The 18,844-nt window shown below is 57.4% G+C and overlaps 1 protein-coding gene across 27 annotated transcripts in view; it reads right to left on the minus strand.

The window, feature by feature from the left end:
* Positions 1 to 18,844, minus strand: part of RAPGEF1 (Rap guanine nucleotide exchange factor 1) — a 136,990-nt gene that overhangs the window by 23,117 nt on the left and 95,029 nt on the right. For 19 of the 27 annotated variants that reach the window (XM_061433905.1, XM_061433915.1, XM_061433910.1 and 16 more), the window contains 5 exons: positions 18,373 to 18,496; positions 17,782 to 17,965; positions 16,178 to 16,678; positions 11,945 to 12,147; positions 9,756 to 9,914 (listed from right to left, as the gene is read on the minus strand). In XM_061433905.1, coding sequence (XP_061289889.1) covers positions 9,756 to 9,914; positions 11,945 to 12,147; positions 16,178 to 16,678; positions 17,782 to 17,965; positions 18,373 to 18,496 — 1,171 coding nt within the window. The remainder of the gene's footprint in view (positions 1 to 9,755; positions 9,915 to 11,944; positions 12,148 to 16,177; positions 16,679 to 17,781; positions 17,966 to 18,372; positions 18,497 to 18,844) is intronic. The other 8 variants (XM_061433921.1, XM_061433924.1, XM_061433920.1 and 5 more) reach the window with 2 other exon arrangements.

Consider the following 18,844-nt stretch of genomic DNA (forward strand, 5'->3'; position numbering starts at 1 on the left):
GGCTGAGAAGGTGCCCAGAGGAGACCACGAGTGAAGTGCATCAGCCGAGGGAGGGGACGGCCCGGCCAGTCCCGGGAGACCATCTGAGGGACCCCTGCGCTGGTTGCGCTGAGGCAGTGGCTGCAGACTCTCACAGGAGTCCGGCCCCCAGGCCTGCCGGACACTCGCTCCCACACACAGGGGCCTTTCCCTGGGCCACGACTCTGCCTCGCTCACAGTTCACCTACAGTGCTGCTATGGTCGGAACATCGGTGCCCCTCCAAATTTGTATGTTGAAATCCTCACCCCACCAGATGCTAGGGTCTGTGCTACAGAAAAGAGGCTCTACCCTCTGCCATGTGAGGACCAAGAAAAGTCCGTGACCAGGGAGAGGGCCTCACCCAGCCATGCTGGCCTCCGGAACCGCGAGAAACACACTTGCTGTTATAAGCCACCCAGGCTGCAGTAATCTGTTATAGCAGCCACAACGAACCAGGCCAAATGCTGGCTCTGGGGTCCTGACGTGTGCTCACTGACACCCCCACATCCCTGAAGCATGAAAACGCACAGAGCACTGGAGTGGGCCCTGCAGTAACCAAGCCCTAACTTATACACACGCGTGCACGTGCACATACACACACACACACAGTGGGTGCCTTTTCTGGAAGCTGAGATAACCGCTGAGGGCACGTGCGCAAGTCATACAGACCTGCACTCAGGTCCTGAGCTCTACTTGTGTGACCTTGGGCAGGGGTTGTGAGTTTTGGAGCCTCAGTCTCCTCCTCTTTAAAGCGGGGATGGAAACAGCAGTTCTTCCCTCCCAGGGGCTCTGTGTGCGTTTACTGAGACACCCTGTAAGTTTGGCTGGGTGACAAGCAATCAGCATCAGCTCTCCTCTCCTGCCCTCCAAAATACCCTCAGGAGTGCCTCGAAAAACAGAGCCAAGGCGTTTAATTAACTCAGTACATACTTATTGAATGAGGGAATGCTTAGGAATGGCTCCTAACACTGTTATTAACCAAGGTGCCCAGAACGTTGCCTGACTCAGCAGTGTCTCTACGGCGGGTGCAGGGGGTCGTGGACAAGCTGCCTGGGCTGTGCAGGTGTGGGTTCGCAGGGGAAGCCACCGCGGGTGAGGACGGCAGAGGAGAGGGGCGGCCGCCAGGGAGAAGGGAAGGAGGGTGCGTGTCTCTGGGACAGAGCGGCTGGCTGCCCTGCCCTCCTTCCCTCAGCAACAACCAGGCTGCCTGGGCTCAGCTCTGGTATTCTAGCTATGCGGTCCTATGGGACAGCAGCCAGGCCTGAACATCACCTTCAGGGGGCGGCGGTGGTGGTAGGGGGTGCGGGGGAGACACAGGGCTGCTCTCTAATCACCACCAGGCCGGCCCCTCCCTGGCCCTGCAGGCTCATGCCCGTACTGCAGTCAACAAATCCAGTATCCACCGCCTCCCCCAAGCAGTGTTTCCAGGCCCTTTAAGATCACATTTATTTCACAAGGGCAGGGAGAACGCAGGGCTGGCCATGGAGCAGAAAACACGCCTTCACCACAGCCTGGAGTCTATTTTAGGATCTGGCTGGTGCCGGGCTTCGCTGCTGTGCTCCGCGGCAGGAATTTTTATTTATAGCTGGAGTAAGACTGTCTGGGCCCAGGAGTCTATAATGGGCCGAGCTGCCTGTTGGGAGGCGGCATGTTTCTGCGGGAGATCTATGGGGGCTCGAATGACTTCTGGGGAGGAGAAGGGGCACCTGGCCCCCCACGTCAGCCCTGATCTCACAGTCAAAAGTGCCAGCAGGAGCCATCTTGTGATGGTGGGGATGGCAGCTATTCTCACTGAAGGTGTCTTGCTGGGCAGATGAGGTACTGAAGGTTTTATGTGAACCACCTCATTTACTCTGCACCAAATTATAATCCTCCTTACGAAGATGCAGAGACAGGCTGGAAGGGCAGCCATGGACCTAGTAAGCCACAGCTGGGCTCAGCCCAACAGAGATGCTGCTGGGACAGCCCCCTCACACTCAGGGAGCACTCTGGGCATGTGACAGGCCCTAAGCTTGCGATCCTGCAGCTCTGCAGGGTCCGGTCTACTCACTTCGCTCGGAGACCTCCCGAGTGATGACCAGCCTGCAAGAGGCAGTGAGCCAAGGCCTGACATACACGTCAGATACGTAGAGCAAAGGTTTACCCTCGTGAGAGACACAGGAGCCACTGACTCTTTGAACTACACAGCTGAAAGAACCACCGAGAGTCTTCTGGGTGTAAAGGAGGAGGGAGACCGCCTTGATGGGTGGCCAGTCATGTGCTAGGTAAGCAGAGCTTCCTGAAGCTGGCCAGGCACCAGTGTCAGTGCCACTTCCTTTCCATTATATCCTGGCATGAAAGACGACTAGGGACAGGCCCTGCACTGTTAGCAAGAAAGCAGGAAAGTAATCTTCATAAGAAAACCTCTGAATCCTCAACATGACAGACATTTCATCTAATCCCTGTGACTATCAGAAGGCCGGGGCCCAGAGAAGGCGGTCAGCGTGCCAACAGCTGAGGGCTGGAGCTGTAGGCCAGAGGACCTTGACCGTTATGGCTACTCCAGGGTGACTCGGGCAGGCCCCAAGCTCTGAAGAACATCCAGCCCTGCCAATCACAGCGACTCCATGGTGACTCGGGCTCCACGCTCTGGAGAACGTCCAGCCCTGCCAATCATGGGAAATGCACTCATCTGAGTGAATGGACTGACTGTGGCCGCCAAGTGCTCGGGAAGTGAAGAAGTCGCCAGAGATCAGTCATTACTGTACACCCTTGGCTCCAGCAAGGCTCGTGACTTCAGGGTTTTTGAACACTACTTGGTGAAAACAGATAAGCTCTTGGACAGCTTGTTTGGGGGCTTAAAGTTTTATCCATCATTTGGGAGAAAACGTATTCAAAGGAGCTGTAATTCGAGGGTGGTTTGGGCTTTCTTCTCCTATAGTGAGCCGGTGGGAACCACAGCCCAGGGCCAGTCCTGGGCTCAGCGGAAGCGGCCTTCAAACAGGGCCTGCGAGTGTCCGCACAATATGGGCCTCAGTTATTTCTCTTGGAAGGAAGTAAAGCTTTTAGCCGACGCAAAACACACAGCCTCGATTTCCTGGGGAGGGATCTCCTGGAAACAACCACATCTTATTCGGTTCTCAGATGGGACATGACCCTTCCGAGGTCACCAGGAAGGACCCTTGATAATGGTTCTTCTCACTCCATGGGGCAAACTAGCCACAAGACTGCCTGTCTCCTCTCTCCTTCCTGGGCCCAGTTAACTATGTGTTTACAAAAGCTGTCTTAGGCCCAGAGAGAACTTCCTTCTTTGAGGTGCATGTGTTAATTTTTAACTATTACATGTTAGATAATGTCAGAAGCAGAGTTTCTGAAGCCAAGTGGCAGGGTCGGAGGCCAATGCTGAGAGCTCCTGTGCTCAAGGCGAGGAGAGACACTGCTGTGGGTCCTGTTGTGGGAGCAAGGAGCCAGCGCCCAGCTCACCCAAGGAAGGCGACACTGACGTCACGTGTGTCCAAAAAATGCCTTCTCTCTTTAAATTCATTTAAAATTCTAATTTGTAATTCTACAACAAAGGATGTAGAAGAACAAAAACGTTCTGCTCAGGAGAATTTTAGGACAAGTGAAAGCAGGAATTTACTATGTTTTCTCTCATGTTACATACTTTTGCATTTGAATCACAAGATCTTCCTTGAAACACACTGCATTTTTGGCCAATGGTTTCATGGCTAATTACATTTTTGTGAGAACCTCCAATACATCTTGGGAGGCTCTGTATATTCCTTAAATATTAAGCTTAGGGCTTCCCTGGTGGCTCAGTGATAAAGAATCTGCCTGCCAGTACAGGAGACACAAGCTCTACCCCTGCTCCAGGAAGACCCCACATGCTGCAGAGCAACTAAGCCCATGCTCTAGAGCCCGGGAACCACAGCTACGGAGCCCACGCACCACCACTGCTGAAGCCCGTGCGTGCTAGAGCCAGCGCGACGAGAGAAGCCACTGCAGTGAGGAGCGCGAGCACAACGAGAGAGGACCCCGCTCACTGCAGCCACGGAGACCCGGCACTGTCAAACAAATAAAATCGTTTTAAGAAATGCTTTTCTGCATTAAAGAAAGAAACATTAACCTCGATAACATCAACTCTTCATAGGAAGATTTAGTACAGATTCCACAGTGATCTGAATTTAGTTCTAGAAATACAGCTCCACTATTTTTCACTCAGTGTGGCTTTACGCAGCACAACAGGGGCTCTAACTCACACCTACTCTTAGCGCTCTATGGAGAGCCTGCGGCTATACTCTGTCCTGCATCAGAACCACTGTCAGGACAAAGAAAGCGCGTCTCTTGATGTCCGCGCACAGGCTTTTCTTTCTCCTGAACCTTCTCGGGTCTCAATGCTTACTGGCCATTGAACAATTCATAGACATCAACCTGACACTGTACTTTTCATGATGGGGATCTGATTCTAACCTCAGCTGACTTAAAACTCTTATCTAGTGGTTCAGCTTCTCTAGTCTGGTGTCTCCATCTCCAGAACATGGGTAAACATTCCATCACAGAACAGGAAGAAGAGCCCCTGACAAGTTGCCAAGCAGCCTGAAATCACAAGAGTAAAGGCAACCGTCAGCGTGTAGCCAGCACCCCTTAGGGGTCACGTCACACAGGACATTCCCAAGGACCCGGGGGCCTCGTGGTCCCTGACCAGCAGAACTGTCACGGACTACAGTAGGTCAGCCGTCATCAGCGAGGGGAGGCAGGGAAGTTCCTGTCTGAAGCTAGTCTGCAAGAGCTGTCCACAATGACATGAGCACCGACAAGAGTCAGGGCGTCTTTAGGAGGGACAGAAGCAGCAGGGGCAGAGCAGCTGCTTTGGCGAGCCCCAGGACAAGGTCCCTAGGCCCCGGTCCCTGGCCTTTGGGTGGCGAGCCCCCAGGACAAGGTCCCTGGGCCCCGGTCCTTGGCCTTTGGGTGTCCACCGCAGGCAAGGCAGGCTCACCCTGGGCTCAGGGTGGGGGCCTGACACAGAGCCAGGCTTCTACCTCTACCTGAAGGGGTTAGGAACCCACAGGAGTGCTGGCCTGCCCATGCCTCCTTCTCACAAGGCTGTGTCTGGGCTTGGAGCAGCAGTAAACTCAGTCACACTTCAGGGATACGCTGGCTACACGGGCACGTGGTTGTTGAGGAAGGGCAGAAAGGCACAGGGGGAACGTTTTGGAGGAGCCACATCGCACTTCAACGGCCCAGCAGACTGGAAGAGCCTGCGAAGATCTCAGGCCAGACTCAGAGGGGCCTGCAAAGACTCCCGCGTGGGTGGCAAAATAGCCCTGCTTTCCTCGCTGCTGACAGTGCTGGGGGCCGCTCTCTAGGAAACCCTGGGAGGTCGGGCAGGCCGACGGAACAAAGAGCCCAAGAGAGGTCAGCTCAGAGATGAACCTGCCTGCCCTGGGCCCCTGGTACTGCCCACGGACCCTCCCTCTTCTCTCAGAGTAAGTTTGCTCCGAGCAGGCGGGAAGCCAGTGAGGAAAAGATGTCAAGAAGACACAGGGGACGGCGGGGGCCTACTTAACCAGCAGGAGGGCACACCTGCTGTGGTCCACAATCTTCCTTCCTGTCTCCCTCTCCTTCTCTGTTTGGCCTTTCCACCTGTCAGATGCCTTTGTCTCAGTGATGGCTGGTGACAGGAGACCGAGGAGGGGGCGGACAGAGTAAGCCTCTCCTGGGCAGGGTCCTAGAAGGGCCCGTGTGCTACAGTGTGGAAGCCTGGCCCGGCTCTCGGAGGATCACGGCCAGCAGCTCTACCCAGCGTCCCCATTTAAACTGAAGTCCTCAACAGGACACACACGACTTTCTTACCCGAGAGACTTTTAAAAACAGAAGACAGTCATTATGGGTATTTCTGAAGTTCTTCTTCTGGGTCTTCTAGAAGTTTTGATTCTCCAGAATCATTTTGGAAGCCAAAATAGTAAAGAAAATATTTCAACCGAGTCCTAGCATCCAGCTATATCTCTTGGTGACAGTTAATATCAGTGAGCCAAGAAAGAATAGGCATAGAGGGAGGTGGCTTTTGTAACATCAGTGTTGTAATGTCCAGAGGACTGGAAACCCTAATAGTTATTAACAGGTTCCCAATAATATTCTGGTCAAGGGTAAAGTGAATATGGACCCAACTCAGAGCTTCCAAGATTTCGCACCACTAGGGTTCAGAATAGAGAAAGTGCAAGCCCAAGAAGGGCCACAGTGGGAACAGCAGTGGGAATCCAGGGTGGTGAGAGGACTGGGGCTGGAGGGATGGGAGTTCGGGGGGAGGTGGGAGTCAGGCAGTCAGCATGGGCAAGGCCGCAGCGAGGACAGGGCAGACGGCCAGGGGTACGAGTGATGGAGGAGAATCCAGGGGTGGGAGGAGGACGCCAGCGCCACATCTGAGAGGTGTACCTCAGTGGGCCTCCCTCAAACACTTACCCGTGCGCCAAGGGGCAGGCATACTGCAAGGCCTGGTGGAATTGGAACAGGCACGAGGGGGCCGGCCGCCCATTCCCGGGGGTGGCTGCACCTAGCTCTCCACATCGTTCTGGCCTCACAGTAGCTCATCATTTCCCTGAACACCTTCTTCTACCAAACTGGTCTTAATGTCCCAGATGCCACATGTCTGAGCAGCTGTTCAAGTCTCCTAGAATCACAGCGCATGCCGGGAAGGAAAGGGGGTCTGTGGACCGGGGGCTAAGCAGACCCAGACAAAGATTGTGAAGAGGAGGGTGGGCACCTCCCAGGAACGGCAGCAGGACACGTCTGGGCACAAGTGGGGAAAGAGCGGTCAAGGCTGGGCCCAAGCCCAGAGGGCAGCACCCAGGAGAAAGCAGCAGGTTGCGACCGAGGGGCAGGTTGTGCGAAGGGCTGGCTGTTGCTACCCCTCCGGCCGCTCTCCCTGGACCTCAGTCCTGAGAGTTTATACTTGAGACAAGCTTCTACTCCCCATCTTCAGGCAGGTCCCTCACTGACCTTCATTTCCCTGAAACCTTAACTGGCCATCAGACCACAACTCAGGCGCCCCCTCCTGACACCATCCTGCCCCCACTGCCCACAGCCTTCCCCAGACGTCTGTGACTCTCACCCTGCTGCCCACGCCCTGCCTGAGCCGGAGTCTCCTTTCCGCTTGACTCATTCTGCCTACTCCCTTGCACGGGCTTCTCAAGGACGACGGGCCATCCTGCTTGCACTGGATCCTTCTGGCTGCCTGACCCCCATCGGGAGTAGCTCCGTTCTTAGCAAATTAAATCTTCCGTGGGATCCCAGAAAAGTGACTAGGAATGCTTCTGCAGCACCTCCTTCATGTTAAATCGACCAGTGCAGGCTCACTGCTCTGCAGTTCCCTCGGCAAGGTTTCCAAATTCCTGTTACAAGGCAGAAGCAACAGGCCACTGGGCAAAGAACTTCATATTTGGCACCTGCTATTTTCCTATGAGGCAGCTCTTGGGAATTCCATGCTGGACTGATGACACAAGTCCAGGGATGAAGGAACAAAGACATTTGGCAATGAAGCGCTGCTCCAAGAGCACATCAAAGCCCTCTGTCTGGGGCTCATCTCAAAATGTAAGCAGAGAATATACACGAAAAAAGTATTGGTATTACAGCTAAATAATTTCTCTGGGGTTTCTGCATTTCAGATGTCAAGTATTCCATATATTTAGGCCATTACTAACATCTCTTGAGGCCTGGAGGGGCTTCGCTTCAAGTGAACTAAAGCACCCTTCTTAGCTCACTCCCCTCAGGCTCCTCTGTGGAGCTGGTGCTGAGATGCAGGATGCTGTAAGACTCCTCTGTGTGCTGAGGGGAAAACTATGACATACTCATACCCCAGCTTAATCTAAAATGTCCTCGAGTTCTCTTTAATTCTATAGTATACAGTCCTGTTCATTCAGTCTCCTCCCCAAACTATTCAAAAGGGATGTTGTAGACATTCTTAGGAAAACTCACACTTACTTTCTGTTCGCAGAAGAGAGGGGAAAAAAAAAAAAAAAAAACCACATCAAGACCTAGGATTGTCTCAAGGCCAAGTTTTGCAAGATTTGTGAAAAGAGCTGCCAGAGGTGGCTGCTGAGGAAACAGAGGTCGTCTGTGCACCAGAGCCAGGGAGGGGTGGGGAGTGGTCCTGCCTTGCCCGGCGAGGTCTGGGAGCTGAAGGGAAGACTGCATCCCAAGGTCCCCTCAATGGGGAGGACCAGCTTCACCTGGGCGCTGGTGGCTCCCAAATATGGAGAACAGACAAAACCACACTGGGAACCCAAGCTTGGAGAGGGCTCTGATGTCACCAGGTCAACCCGGTCATTCAAGAGGGCAAAGGAAGTCCAAGCAAGTGAAGACATCTGCCCAGGCACTCATGCACAGGATCAGAACAAGCCAAGACTAGAACCCAGAACTCTAAGACAACAGCAATAATGACAGACGTGCCAAGCTTACTACCTGCCTGGCAGTTTCTTGTGATTTTACTTAATCCTCCCACTCACAGAAGAGGAGGCAAGGAAAAGTGCCACCCTAGAGGACTGAACTTGAGGCCTGGGAGGATGTGAGTCACCTTGGGACAGGTCCACCGAGCTCCCTTGGAGAGTCCTTTCCTGAGCGCCGACACCCAGGGCGCCACTAGACAGAGTCAGCAGGAGGTGCGGGCGGTCAGCTTCTTGAACAGATGCAGACCCCAGAGGAAGACGGCAGACCCGCGCAGCCTCCGAGGTGTCAGCGCATGTGTATCTGCAGACAGCAGGCCAGCCCTCCTCCTGCCGCCCCACCTCCACAGGGTGAGCTGCGGAAGGGCCCGCCCAGCAGAGGTCGAGTCCACTCTCCTCCCCAGGCTGCGCTGCCTGGGGCCTGACCCAGAGGACGCATGCCAGCCCTACGATGAGGCCTTATGATGCCTCCAAGTATCCATCTGTCTTCCTGGAGCCCAGCCAACTGCCCTGTGAACAAGCCCAGGCTGGCCTGATGTGGCAGACAGGTCAGGAGGGTCACTGCCAGACCAGCCCCCGCTGGGGTGCCAGGGATGTGGGCAAGTCCAGCCCTTGGCAGCCAGGCCTGTCCCGATCAGCACAGCTGTGCTGCTAAGCTGTGTCCTAGGCAAGGCTTCCCTGGTGGCTCACCTGGTAAAGAATCCACCTGCAATGCAGGAGACCTAGGTTTGATCCCTGGGTTAGGAAGATCCCCCGGAGAGGGGAAAGGCTACCCATTCCAGTATTCTGGCCTGGAGAATTCCATGGACTGTATAGTCCATGGGGTCACAAAGAGTCAGACACAACTGAGCAACTTTCACTTTCTGGCAAGGACAAACGGTTACTGCTCTTTAAGCCACAGGTTTTGGGGTGATTTGTTACATTAGCAAGAGGTAGTGAAAGCTAACTGACACAGCTCTCTTAACTTCAGCTCCATCATACTGGGTACAGCCTGCTCTGCTTCCTACGTGAGGAATACTCCTTTTTAAACACAGAACACTACAGGGCTGACCCAATGCCCAGTGGGAGAACAGAATAAAAAGGCCAAAACATCTCTGCCAGTTTACGTCTGAGTGATGATGCCCTGAGCGTGGCCACCAGGAGTCCCACCCCAATCCGCCCCAGCCACTCTCACCAACCTTCGGGCCACCTTTCCTGTCTGGGGTATGTGGAGGGCTGGAGCCGGCGACAGGCAGCAGCATGCATGTCGGGAGGCATAGGCCACGAGGGAAAGGTCTCGCTCCCCAGGTTCCCGGTAGCGAGTGCAGGGAGCGACTCACCGAGGGCACAGGTAAGCTGCCGTGCCGGCTGAGAAAGGAGTTAGAGACGGACACACTGATGCCCTGAGCGGCACTGCCGTCCTCGGGGGTGAAGGCCACTTTAGTTTGCTGGACACAGTAGGAGACAGAGGAGAAGGAAGAAGCAGCACAGGAGGCCTGCTGGACAGAGGAGCAAGGGAGGAGACGGGGCAGGAGGGAGAGAAGCAGAGAGCAGTCAGGCACGTGCGCATGGACGGGGCAGGCTGCTACCCGACCTGCCGGGACCTTCTGGAGAGGGAAGGCTTCTCGGCCCAGCTAGGGGTCAAGGACGCCCGTCGAAGGCGAGCTGGGGGGCGGGTGCCCTCTTCACTCCTGTGAAGAAGTGGCGGTAAGATGGAAGGAGCCACGCGGATTTGTGTGGGCACCCCAGCTCCTCCGCTTCCTTAGGGCCCCGGTGCTCCTCTGTGGGAGCGACCACGCTTCAGGGTGCAGAGCAGGAGCCAGGCAGCCCGGGCCCTAACCTTGGCCTTGCCATGTGGGGCTGGCTTGGCGTCGGGCGTCACACGACGCTCTCTGCACCTCAGGTTTCCGGCAGATGGCTGTGTGTGTGTGAAGCACCTAGAACCAGGCCGCCTTCAGGGCACGTGGGCTCACAGGTGTACCTGTCATGCTCACTTCTGTCTGGAAAACAGGGTCACACTTCTCACACTGGCACCGGAGAAGGGGCGCCCAGCAGTCACACACGGGGTGTCTCACGTGTCCCGGCTTCCGCTTCTGCTGGGGGCTTTGAGCCCGTCTCTCCAGCTCTCTCAGCCTCACTTTACTTAAAGTGGGGGTGACAGGGGCCACGGGGGAGGGGATATTCACAGGATGTTTGCCCATCCTCCAGGGCTCCCTGGCAGCCTTTCCCCAGAGAGCCCCTTGGACCGCCGCCCCACCTCAAGGGGAGGTGATGTGACTCTCACGGGGCTGGGACTCAAGCGCATCCCTCAGGGCTCTCTCCCCAGGGCTCGGCTCTGTGGGCACCACAGGACACAGAGGACACCCAGGGCTGGGCGATGGACACCTGTGTACCCAGCAGGAGGGGCTGAGAAAACCAGATCTCAATCAAACTGGCCTAGCTGTTTAACTAAACATTTTAGGTCAGGGGTCCCTGAGGCAGGCATCTATGTGTCTGTGGTGAACAACAGAGACTCACATTCGGGCATATTCAGCTGTCTGTGGGGAGAGCAGGGCAGGCGAAGAGCTGAGACCTGAGCACAGCTGGGGAGACACAGCTGGTCAGTGCAGGACTGGAACCCAGACCCCCGGCCTGAGCCTGGCCCACCTTCCACAAGACAGGCTGCCCCTGCCCCAGAGCCCCCTGTGCAGGGGCAGGCTCGGGGACTCTGGGACCGGGAATGGGCTCAAGGCCCAGTTGCAGGACTGCTGAGGCCCAGGCAGCTTCCAAGAGTGACCTGAGGACCTTCACCGTCCGGCCATCTGCCTCCCGGAACAGCCGGGGCAGCGTCCCCTCGCAGGGGATGAAGGCGGCCCTCTCTGGTTAAGACGAGCAGACTGGTCAGCACGAGAGCAGGACAGCACGTGCAGCTCTGACGGACTGCCCTCCTGGGTGTACTCTTCCTACAGAGCTCGGCTGGACGGGGCGCTTCGATTCTAGAGCCTGACCCCAGGCCCCGAGGTTAGTAAACTGGTGGCGGAGAGAAGAGGGTTGAGAGGTGCACCCGAGTGCCCCCGCTGGTCCCAGCGTCTCTCCAGCCTGCCCACGGCCAGACGGCCCCTCTGTGCTGCCTACATGGCGTCCTGACACAGGAGGGTTCTAAAGGAGGAAGGGCGTGCCGGCCTGGAACACAAGCGGCTCTGTGTCAGCCGCCTGCTTCCACAGGGCTGGTCCTCACTGGGCCAGCCCCGGCTGGCGGTGCAAGTGCTTGGGCAGTGAGGCCCACCATGTAAATCGAGGCCACAGATGGCCCCGCACAGACCCTGCCCTGTGCTCTGATTGACTCCCTCCTTTCGGGGAGGTCTATATTGGAGCCACAAAAGAGAGAGAGAAAAAAAAAGACTGTCTACAGAGAAAGCAAACATTCTGAGTACAAGCCAGTCCCAGCTGCAGGGGCCCGCTCTGGAGGAGCAGCCACTCCTGCGGGGGGAGATGTGAGCAGGAGAGCAGGCCCAGCGTCCTGGGCCACTCGTGGGGGCCCCCCACTTACCAGCTGCCGCTGCTTGGGGGGCAGGGCGGGGGGCGGGGCGAGATCGTGTGCGGCGTCGCCGGTGCTGAAGGAGTCGTTGAAGCCATACACCTCCATGAGAAGCTTGTTCTTCTGCTGGTACACGTGTTCCTTCTGCGGCGTCTGGTAGAACATGGAAGGCTGTGGCTCCGAGTAGTCCTCAAGCAGCTGCATGTAGGCCAGCACTGCGCACACAGAGGGACCAGGCTGGGCGGGCCACGCACAGACTCCCGCCCGCCCCGCAGCGGCCAGGGAGAGGGCCCGGGGCAGTCTGCGTGACCGCCACGTGGACCTGGGTACCGCCCGCGTGTCACGCGGCCTCTGGAGGAGAGGGTGGCATGGGTGTGGGGCGGGGGGCAGGCTCTGCGGGAACTCCCTTCCTTTCCCCTCCTTCCCGTGAATCTGGAACCACGCTGGGAAACAGCCTGTGTTTAGAGAAGCGCAGGGGCACACCCACTCCTGGCCGAGAAGCCCTTGGGGTTTTCCAGCCTCTCGAGGACAGGGCCGTGGCTGGGGTGCAGGCTGCTGGGCCCCCTGCCCATGCCTCCATTCTCAGCTCCTGGACCGTCCCTGGGGCTTTCCGCATGTCTGTTGTGGCCGCTCTTCCTGCAGCCCTGCGAGCCCGACGCTCCCTCCTGAGCGACTCAGGTCACCGAGGCCCCTCACCCGCATCCCCGGCCCAGGAGCCCCTCTCAGCCCCGTGCTCCATCCCTTCTGGGCCCTTCTTGCGGCTCCTCACGAGCTATGGGTTTCTCCTTCACGAGAATGGGTTTCTCACATTCATCTGATCGTCACTGAGCACCTGCGACGCGTCAGGAGCTGACCGAGGTGCTGGCGCTCCGCAGGGGCCAGCAATGGCTCTTAGACCCGTAGGGGGCTGACTCCCTCCCCAGGGAGACAGAAAACAGGCCGAGATGGGGGTGTCCCACAGAGGACGGTGAAACAGGGAGGCGAGGGGGCTTCTCCAGAACACGGTGAGGACACGTGGAAGAGTCTTCCAGGAGGCACAGAGCCCCAGGCTGGGACCAGGGTCCGCAGGGCAGTGCTCTGCGGACAGTGGGGCCCCGCGCGGCGCGGGGCCGTGTGAACCGGGCAAGGAAGGGGCCTGAAGCACGGAAAGGCCCCCACCTCAGGAGCTGGCTGTCTCGAGAAGCTGGGAGAAGACAGTTTGGGGGTGCTGAGGCTGTTCAGGTGAAAGACCCCATGGGGGTGGGGACAGCGAGCGGTCTGACTCAGGAAGAATCGTCAAATCGGGGGCAAGAGGATTTACTGCTTCTCGCTTGAGGGCGGAAGCTGCTGCCTGAGGGCAGGGACCCTGTGCCTCCCGGCGGCTGCTCTATCACCAGAGTCTCGCACACCGGTTCACAGAATGAGCGAGCGAACAGAACCCACGGCCCAGCATCCGCCCTGCCGTGCTGAAGCGGGCTGCAGCCCCCGTGGGTCTTGAGGAGGCCCTGCAGGTAGGCAAGCCGCTCCGGCCACCAAATGTCACTCTCCCGTCCTGACAGAGGCTGTCGGGAAGCTCCTACTCCAGAAGGCCGCACGCTGAGGGCAGAAGCACTCAGGCGGGGCGAACAGACCCTCTCCTCTCTTGGAGCCCCTCAGGCAGCCGAGACCTGGCCCCTGAGCTCCGACTCGAAGCTGCAGCCTCACCGTGGAGCAGCCGGCTCCTTCCTGCTGGGCCCACGTGGTGCCACCGGTGGAGCCCTCTCCTCACGCGGGACGTCTGGGGGGACCACATTTCTTCTCCTCATGCGGGGCATCCGTGTGGACCGCACTTCCTCAGTCACACACGGGGCGTCTGTGTGGACCGCACTCCCTCTCCTCACACAGGGCGTCCATGTGGACCGTACTCCCTCTCCTCACGTGGGGCGTCCGTGTGGACCGCACTCCCTCAGTCACACGCAGGGCGTCCGTGTGGACCACATTCCCTCAGTCACACGCGGGGCGTCCGTGTGGACCACATTCCCTTAGTCTCACATGGGGCGTCCGTGTGGACCGCACTCCCTCTCCTCATGCGGGGCGTCCGTGTGGACCGCACTCCCTCTCCTCACGTGGGGCATCCGTGTGGACCGCACTCTTTCCTCACACGGGGTGTCTGTGTGGACCGCACTCCCTCAGTCACACGCGGGGCGTCCGTGTGGACCCCACTCCCTCTCCTCACGTGGGGCGTCCGTGTGGACCCCACTCCCTCAGTCACACACGGGGCATCCGTGTGGACCGCACTCCCTCAGTCACACACGGGGCGTCCGTGTGGACCCCACTCCCTCAGTTACACACGGGGCATCCGTGTGGACCACACTCTCTTCTCATGCGGGGCATCCGTGTGGACCACACTCCCTCAGTCTCACGCGGGGCATCCGTGTGGACCGCACTCCTTCAGTCACACGCGGGGCGTCCGTGTGGACCGCATTCCCTCAGTCTCACGTGGGGCGTCTGTGTGGACCCCACTCCCTCAGTCTCACGCGGGGCATCCCTATGGACCGCACTCTCTCCTCACACGGGGGCATCCATGTGGACCACACTCCCTCACCCCACGTGGGGGTATCAGAATAGACTTTACTTCTCACTTCCAGTGGTGACGGATCAGCCCCATCTTCAGAGCCAGACCTTCCTGAAGACCCTAGAGGGTTCTGATGAAATGACTGCTGGAGCTGACTGAACCTGGGGGCCTTACGAAGCAGGGAGGGCTGGCCAGAAGAAGCCCTCTCGGTAACCCCGATCTACTCGTGTGGACCCACCCCGCCCCGCCCTCCCCTCCTCCAGATGGTAGCGGGAGCTCTGGGGTGTCAGCGGCCTCTGTACACACGTGTGCTCGGCGGGTAAGGTGCTTTCGTCAGGAATAAGTACTGGCCTACTCAGTGTGACTGTGCATGCCCCAGGAGGGAGCAAAGGGGTGATGGGGCCAGAGAGGAAAGGACACCAGCTCCGAGGCTGAGAAGCCCCGGGCCCTGGGGTGAGGGCACAGGGTACACAGCCGTCAGTCTGGAGCGGGTGTGTCCCCCTTGGTCACAGCTCAGCGCCACAAGCACCCTGGGTTCCAACATTAAGACCATGGCAATGACAAGTTTGCAGGGCTGTCTTCTGTGCTTTCAAATGACCAGAAAGTTGCCTTAACTGGAGAGCTAAACCAGTCAGACTTTCAGGCTAGCTGGAGAGGCGCAGAAGGAAATGCCCCTGGAGCCTCTGTCTGCAGCTCCCTCCACGCCCTGGCTTCCTGTGAGGGAACTTCCATGACAGACGGGAATGATACCCTCAGCCCTGTGGAGCTAGCTCTCCCTTCACACCGAGGCCACTACCCAAGCAGGGGGCATCCAGGGCGGTCACTAGGCGGGCACCCTTCTGGGCACGGGCCGAGCACACACACTTGTCTGGGGTTGGAGTGTGGGTTCCACACCCAGGTCACAGCAGTCTCCTGCCAGACGCTCCCACCAAGGCCAGGGCATCCTGGGTGGTGGGCTGACGTGGCTGCACACAGAGAGACGGTGGCAGCCAGTCTGCCCATGGAAAACAAGGCAGAACCCTGCAGGTGACGTGGGGAGAAGGTGGGCAGAGACCCGGGCCACGTGCAGCAGTCGGGGAGCGAACAGAAAAGCAAATTCCACACAATGCTCCTTGGGAACTGGATGGCCAACTCACACTTGGGAAACACTCAGAATACAAAACCCCCTAAGTTCAGCTCTACCCCCAGGCCCTGATCACATCAGGTATCAGAGCCTCTGGTCCAAGCAGCAACCCCAGACTCGAGTCATCGCATGGTACTTCAGGGTCTGTGAGCAGAAGACAGAGTGGGACCAGGGGCTTCTCTCTAACGGCTCCCATGCACTGCCAGGAGCCTGAGAGAGGCCCTGGGGTGGTGTCTGCCCTGCTTTGCTCCGATGCTGCTGTGACGCTGCCCTGAGGCTGCGGTCCCTGTTTTTCTTGGTCACCACATGTTCAGGCCAGGTCAGCTGACTGCCATACGAGAAGCCAAACACTCTGTGGAGACCAGGCCTGAGGTTCTGCTGAGACCATGAGGAGAGGTCAGCTCACCAGGCTTTTAAGAATAACCCCCAGGACTGACAACACAAGGCTCCCGAAGTGTCCCTGTACGTGTGGGTCTGCTTTCAGAAACAATGAGGCCACTGGTTTGACTCTGATCTACCGTTTCAATAAACGCAACGCCGCTTTAGGGCACAAAAGGCATGACCCCATAATAGCGTAACAAAAGCTTACTGTGTTTGTTTTTCTTCTCGGGGAGAGGTGGCGGTTTTTCTGGGTCACCCGTTGATTCAGAAACAGTGAAATCACCCATGAAGTCGACAGAGGCTGAGGAACCTCCTTGCTGAAAGGGAAGAATAGCAGCAAAGGGCGTGAAGGGGACGGACTGGACGGAGGCTGGGTTCTGCAGGTCATCCTCGGAGATGTTGTCGTACTGTGAGGGGTGTCGCTCGTAGGACGCCCGGCAGCCAGAGCTGTCCAAGGTCTGGGAGGCTGCACTCCTGCGCTTCTTCTCGGGCAGGGCTGGCGGCACGTCCGTCTGCTGCCCCGGGGCTGAGGACCCATCTGGCTGGGGACAGCTGCCCAGAGGCAACTGGAGAGGATGGCCAAGAAAGGGAGACCCAGACTCCCCCAAGGACTCTGGCAGCGGGCTGAGGTTACAGGCCACTTGCTGAGGTATCTGGTCTGCGTTGGAGAGGTCTTGCTGAAGGAACTCGTAGTCAGGATCGTAATGATCTGCATCCACACAACAGGGGAAGCACACGGTGAGCCCCCGGCCCCCACAGGAAGGAAAGACCCCCTCCTCTTCCCTGACCTGTCCTGCTCAGGGGACACGTCCCCGTCTCATCCACAAAGACTCCCGCTTTACTTTATAGGATAAGCTTTTCTACTGCTTATAAAAGTAAAACCGGATGGGAGTATGACTGGTACATAGCCTATTCTTCACACTTGCCCAGATTTTTAAAAGTTTTACCTAAAAGAGAAAAACACGCATGGCCACTGTAGAAAACATGGCCAAAAATACTATGCCTAAAACAAAAATCACCCACAGTCCCATAACCTAACTATAATCTCTGCTGACCACTAGATGTATTACCTGCAAAGTTTTTTCCCCCTGGATTCTGTTTTTTGAACTCTAAGAAAACACCATATAAGCAGTCTTGGCTTGATCCACTGGTCGTTAACTCAGGACTGGTTTTTAGCACAGCTGCATACTATTCCTCCAAGGGGGCATGTCACGAGTCTGCTGATTTCCTACACTGAGTGGTCAGGTTGTTCCTAGTCTACCAGGGCTCTTCATGATGCTGAGATTAAAGTCTCTACATGGAAATCCTCCTATAAACCTCGGACTGTGTTCCTAAGATGAAAACTCTCAGAAGTGAAATGTCTAGCTCACAGGACATGAACAGTTCAGTGCCCTGTACGCCTTCTGCCAAGCTGCCGCAGACCCTCCTCTGGCCCCACCACCCGAGGTCAGCACGTGCTGCTCACTCGCCTTCGTCCTCTGTCAGAAGCTGCCTGGGGCCCTCCCCTCCATTTACAGTTCTTAGCATGTGGGCTCTCCTTGGGCAAAGGGAGTCTAGAGACACACTGGCGGACCAACTGTAATAACAGTGACCGCTGCCATGTCTCTGTGGTCTCACAGTGTTACTGCAATAAACTTTCAACCCCCTTTGGAGACAGACTCTAGTATCCTCATTCTGCAGAAGAAGACACCATGGCTCAGATCCTGATGGACTTAAGGTCGACAGAGCCAGTGAGTGGCCTCGCTGTTGACCTCACAGGAGCCACCGGGACGCGCGAAGCTGGCGGTGGTGACATGCATGCCTGTGGCTCACCTAGTGTTTCACAGCTTGTGTTCCGGGAGCACTGCCCGCTGTCCCTGTCCAGAGAGGACAGCTGCTCGTCCGACTTGCTGAGCTTGCCGATGCTGCTGCAGGGCGACAGGCGGGGAGACTCACCGCTGTACGAGTGGCTGCCTCCCGACAGCCGTCTCTGTGCGTAACAGTCCACGTCAAAGTCCTCGTGTGCAAAGTGAGAACAGGCCCAAGTCACTGTTGGGGGGTGGCGGCTGAGCCCAGGGGAGGGAGCAGGTGCATGTACTTAGCGAAGGAAATAGTGGGACGTGCAGAAACTGGCTGCAGGCAGTAAACACCACGCACGCGGCGCCTCTGAGAAAAGGCCTCTACAGGCGCTCGGAGCATTCTGACCAAGGGAGGCCCTGGGCTGGGCCCTGTCTCCTCACCCTGGGAGGGAACCCCACCACGGCCTGCAGAGGGAAGGACCACTCAGGAACGGGGGCTGCGAGGGAGAGAGCTCCTCCCTGTGACCAAAGACAGGGACTTAAGACCACTGGGCTTCTTTCAGTTTTAGGAACCAATGCACCAGACCCGAAGTTGACCTCTGCCTTTCCGGATGGGAGTAATTACCTGCCTATTAATTCCAACAGGCAAACTGGAGCCACTGGTGGCTCGACTCATGGGGGCCACAACGGCCACACGCGTGGGGGACGGAGCCGACTGTCTCTTCTTCGGGGGCAGTGCTGGTGGAGGACTGAAACAGAGCAAGGAGCCGTCAAACCAGACAAGCTGAGCAAAAGCTTTTATACAGGCGGTAGGGTGTGGGCGTGAGGTTCTTACATTATTAGACATGGATCCTACTTTCCACCCTTTCGACTTCCACCCCACTCCCCTTCTGCCGAAAGCCTAGCATCTGAAAGTCCCTGCTTTTTCCTTTCATGACAAATGGTACCAGGTTCTGCTTGGCTAGGGCTAAAAGGCAGCGGCTGGGAGTTCTCAGGGCGAGGGGGCAGGGGAGGGCGAGGGGCCGGCACCGGGCCGGACTCTTGTCCTCTGGAGACAGCGTCCTGAGGAAGGTCAAACCACCAGTGTGCCTGAAGAG

The sequence above is a fragment of the Bos javanicus genome, chromosome 11 (assembly GCF_032452875.1).
Source record: "Bos javanicus breed banteng chromosome 11, ARS-OSU_banteng_1.0, whole genome shotgun sequence".
NCBI lineage: Eukaryota > Metazoa > Chordata > Mammalia > Artiodactyla > Bovidae > Bos > Bos javanicus.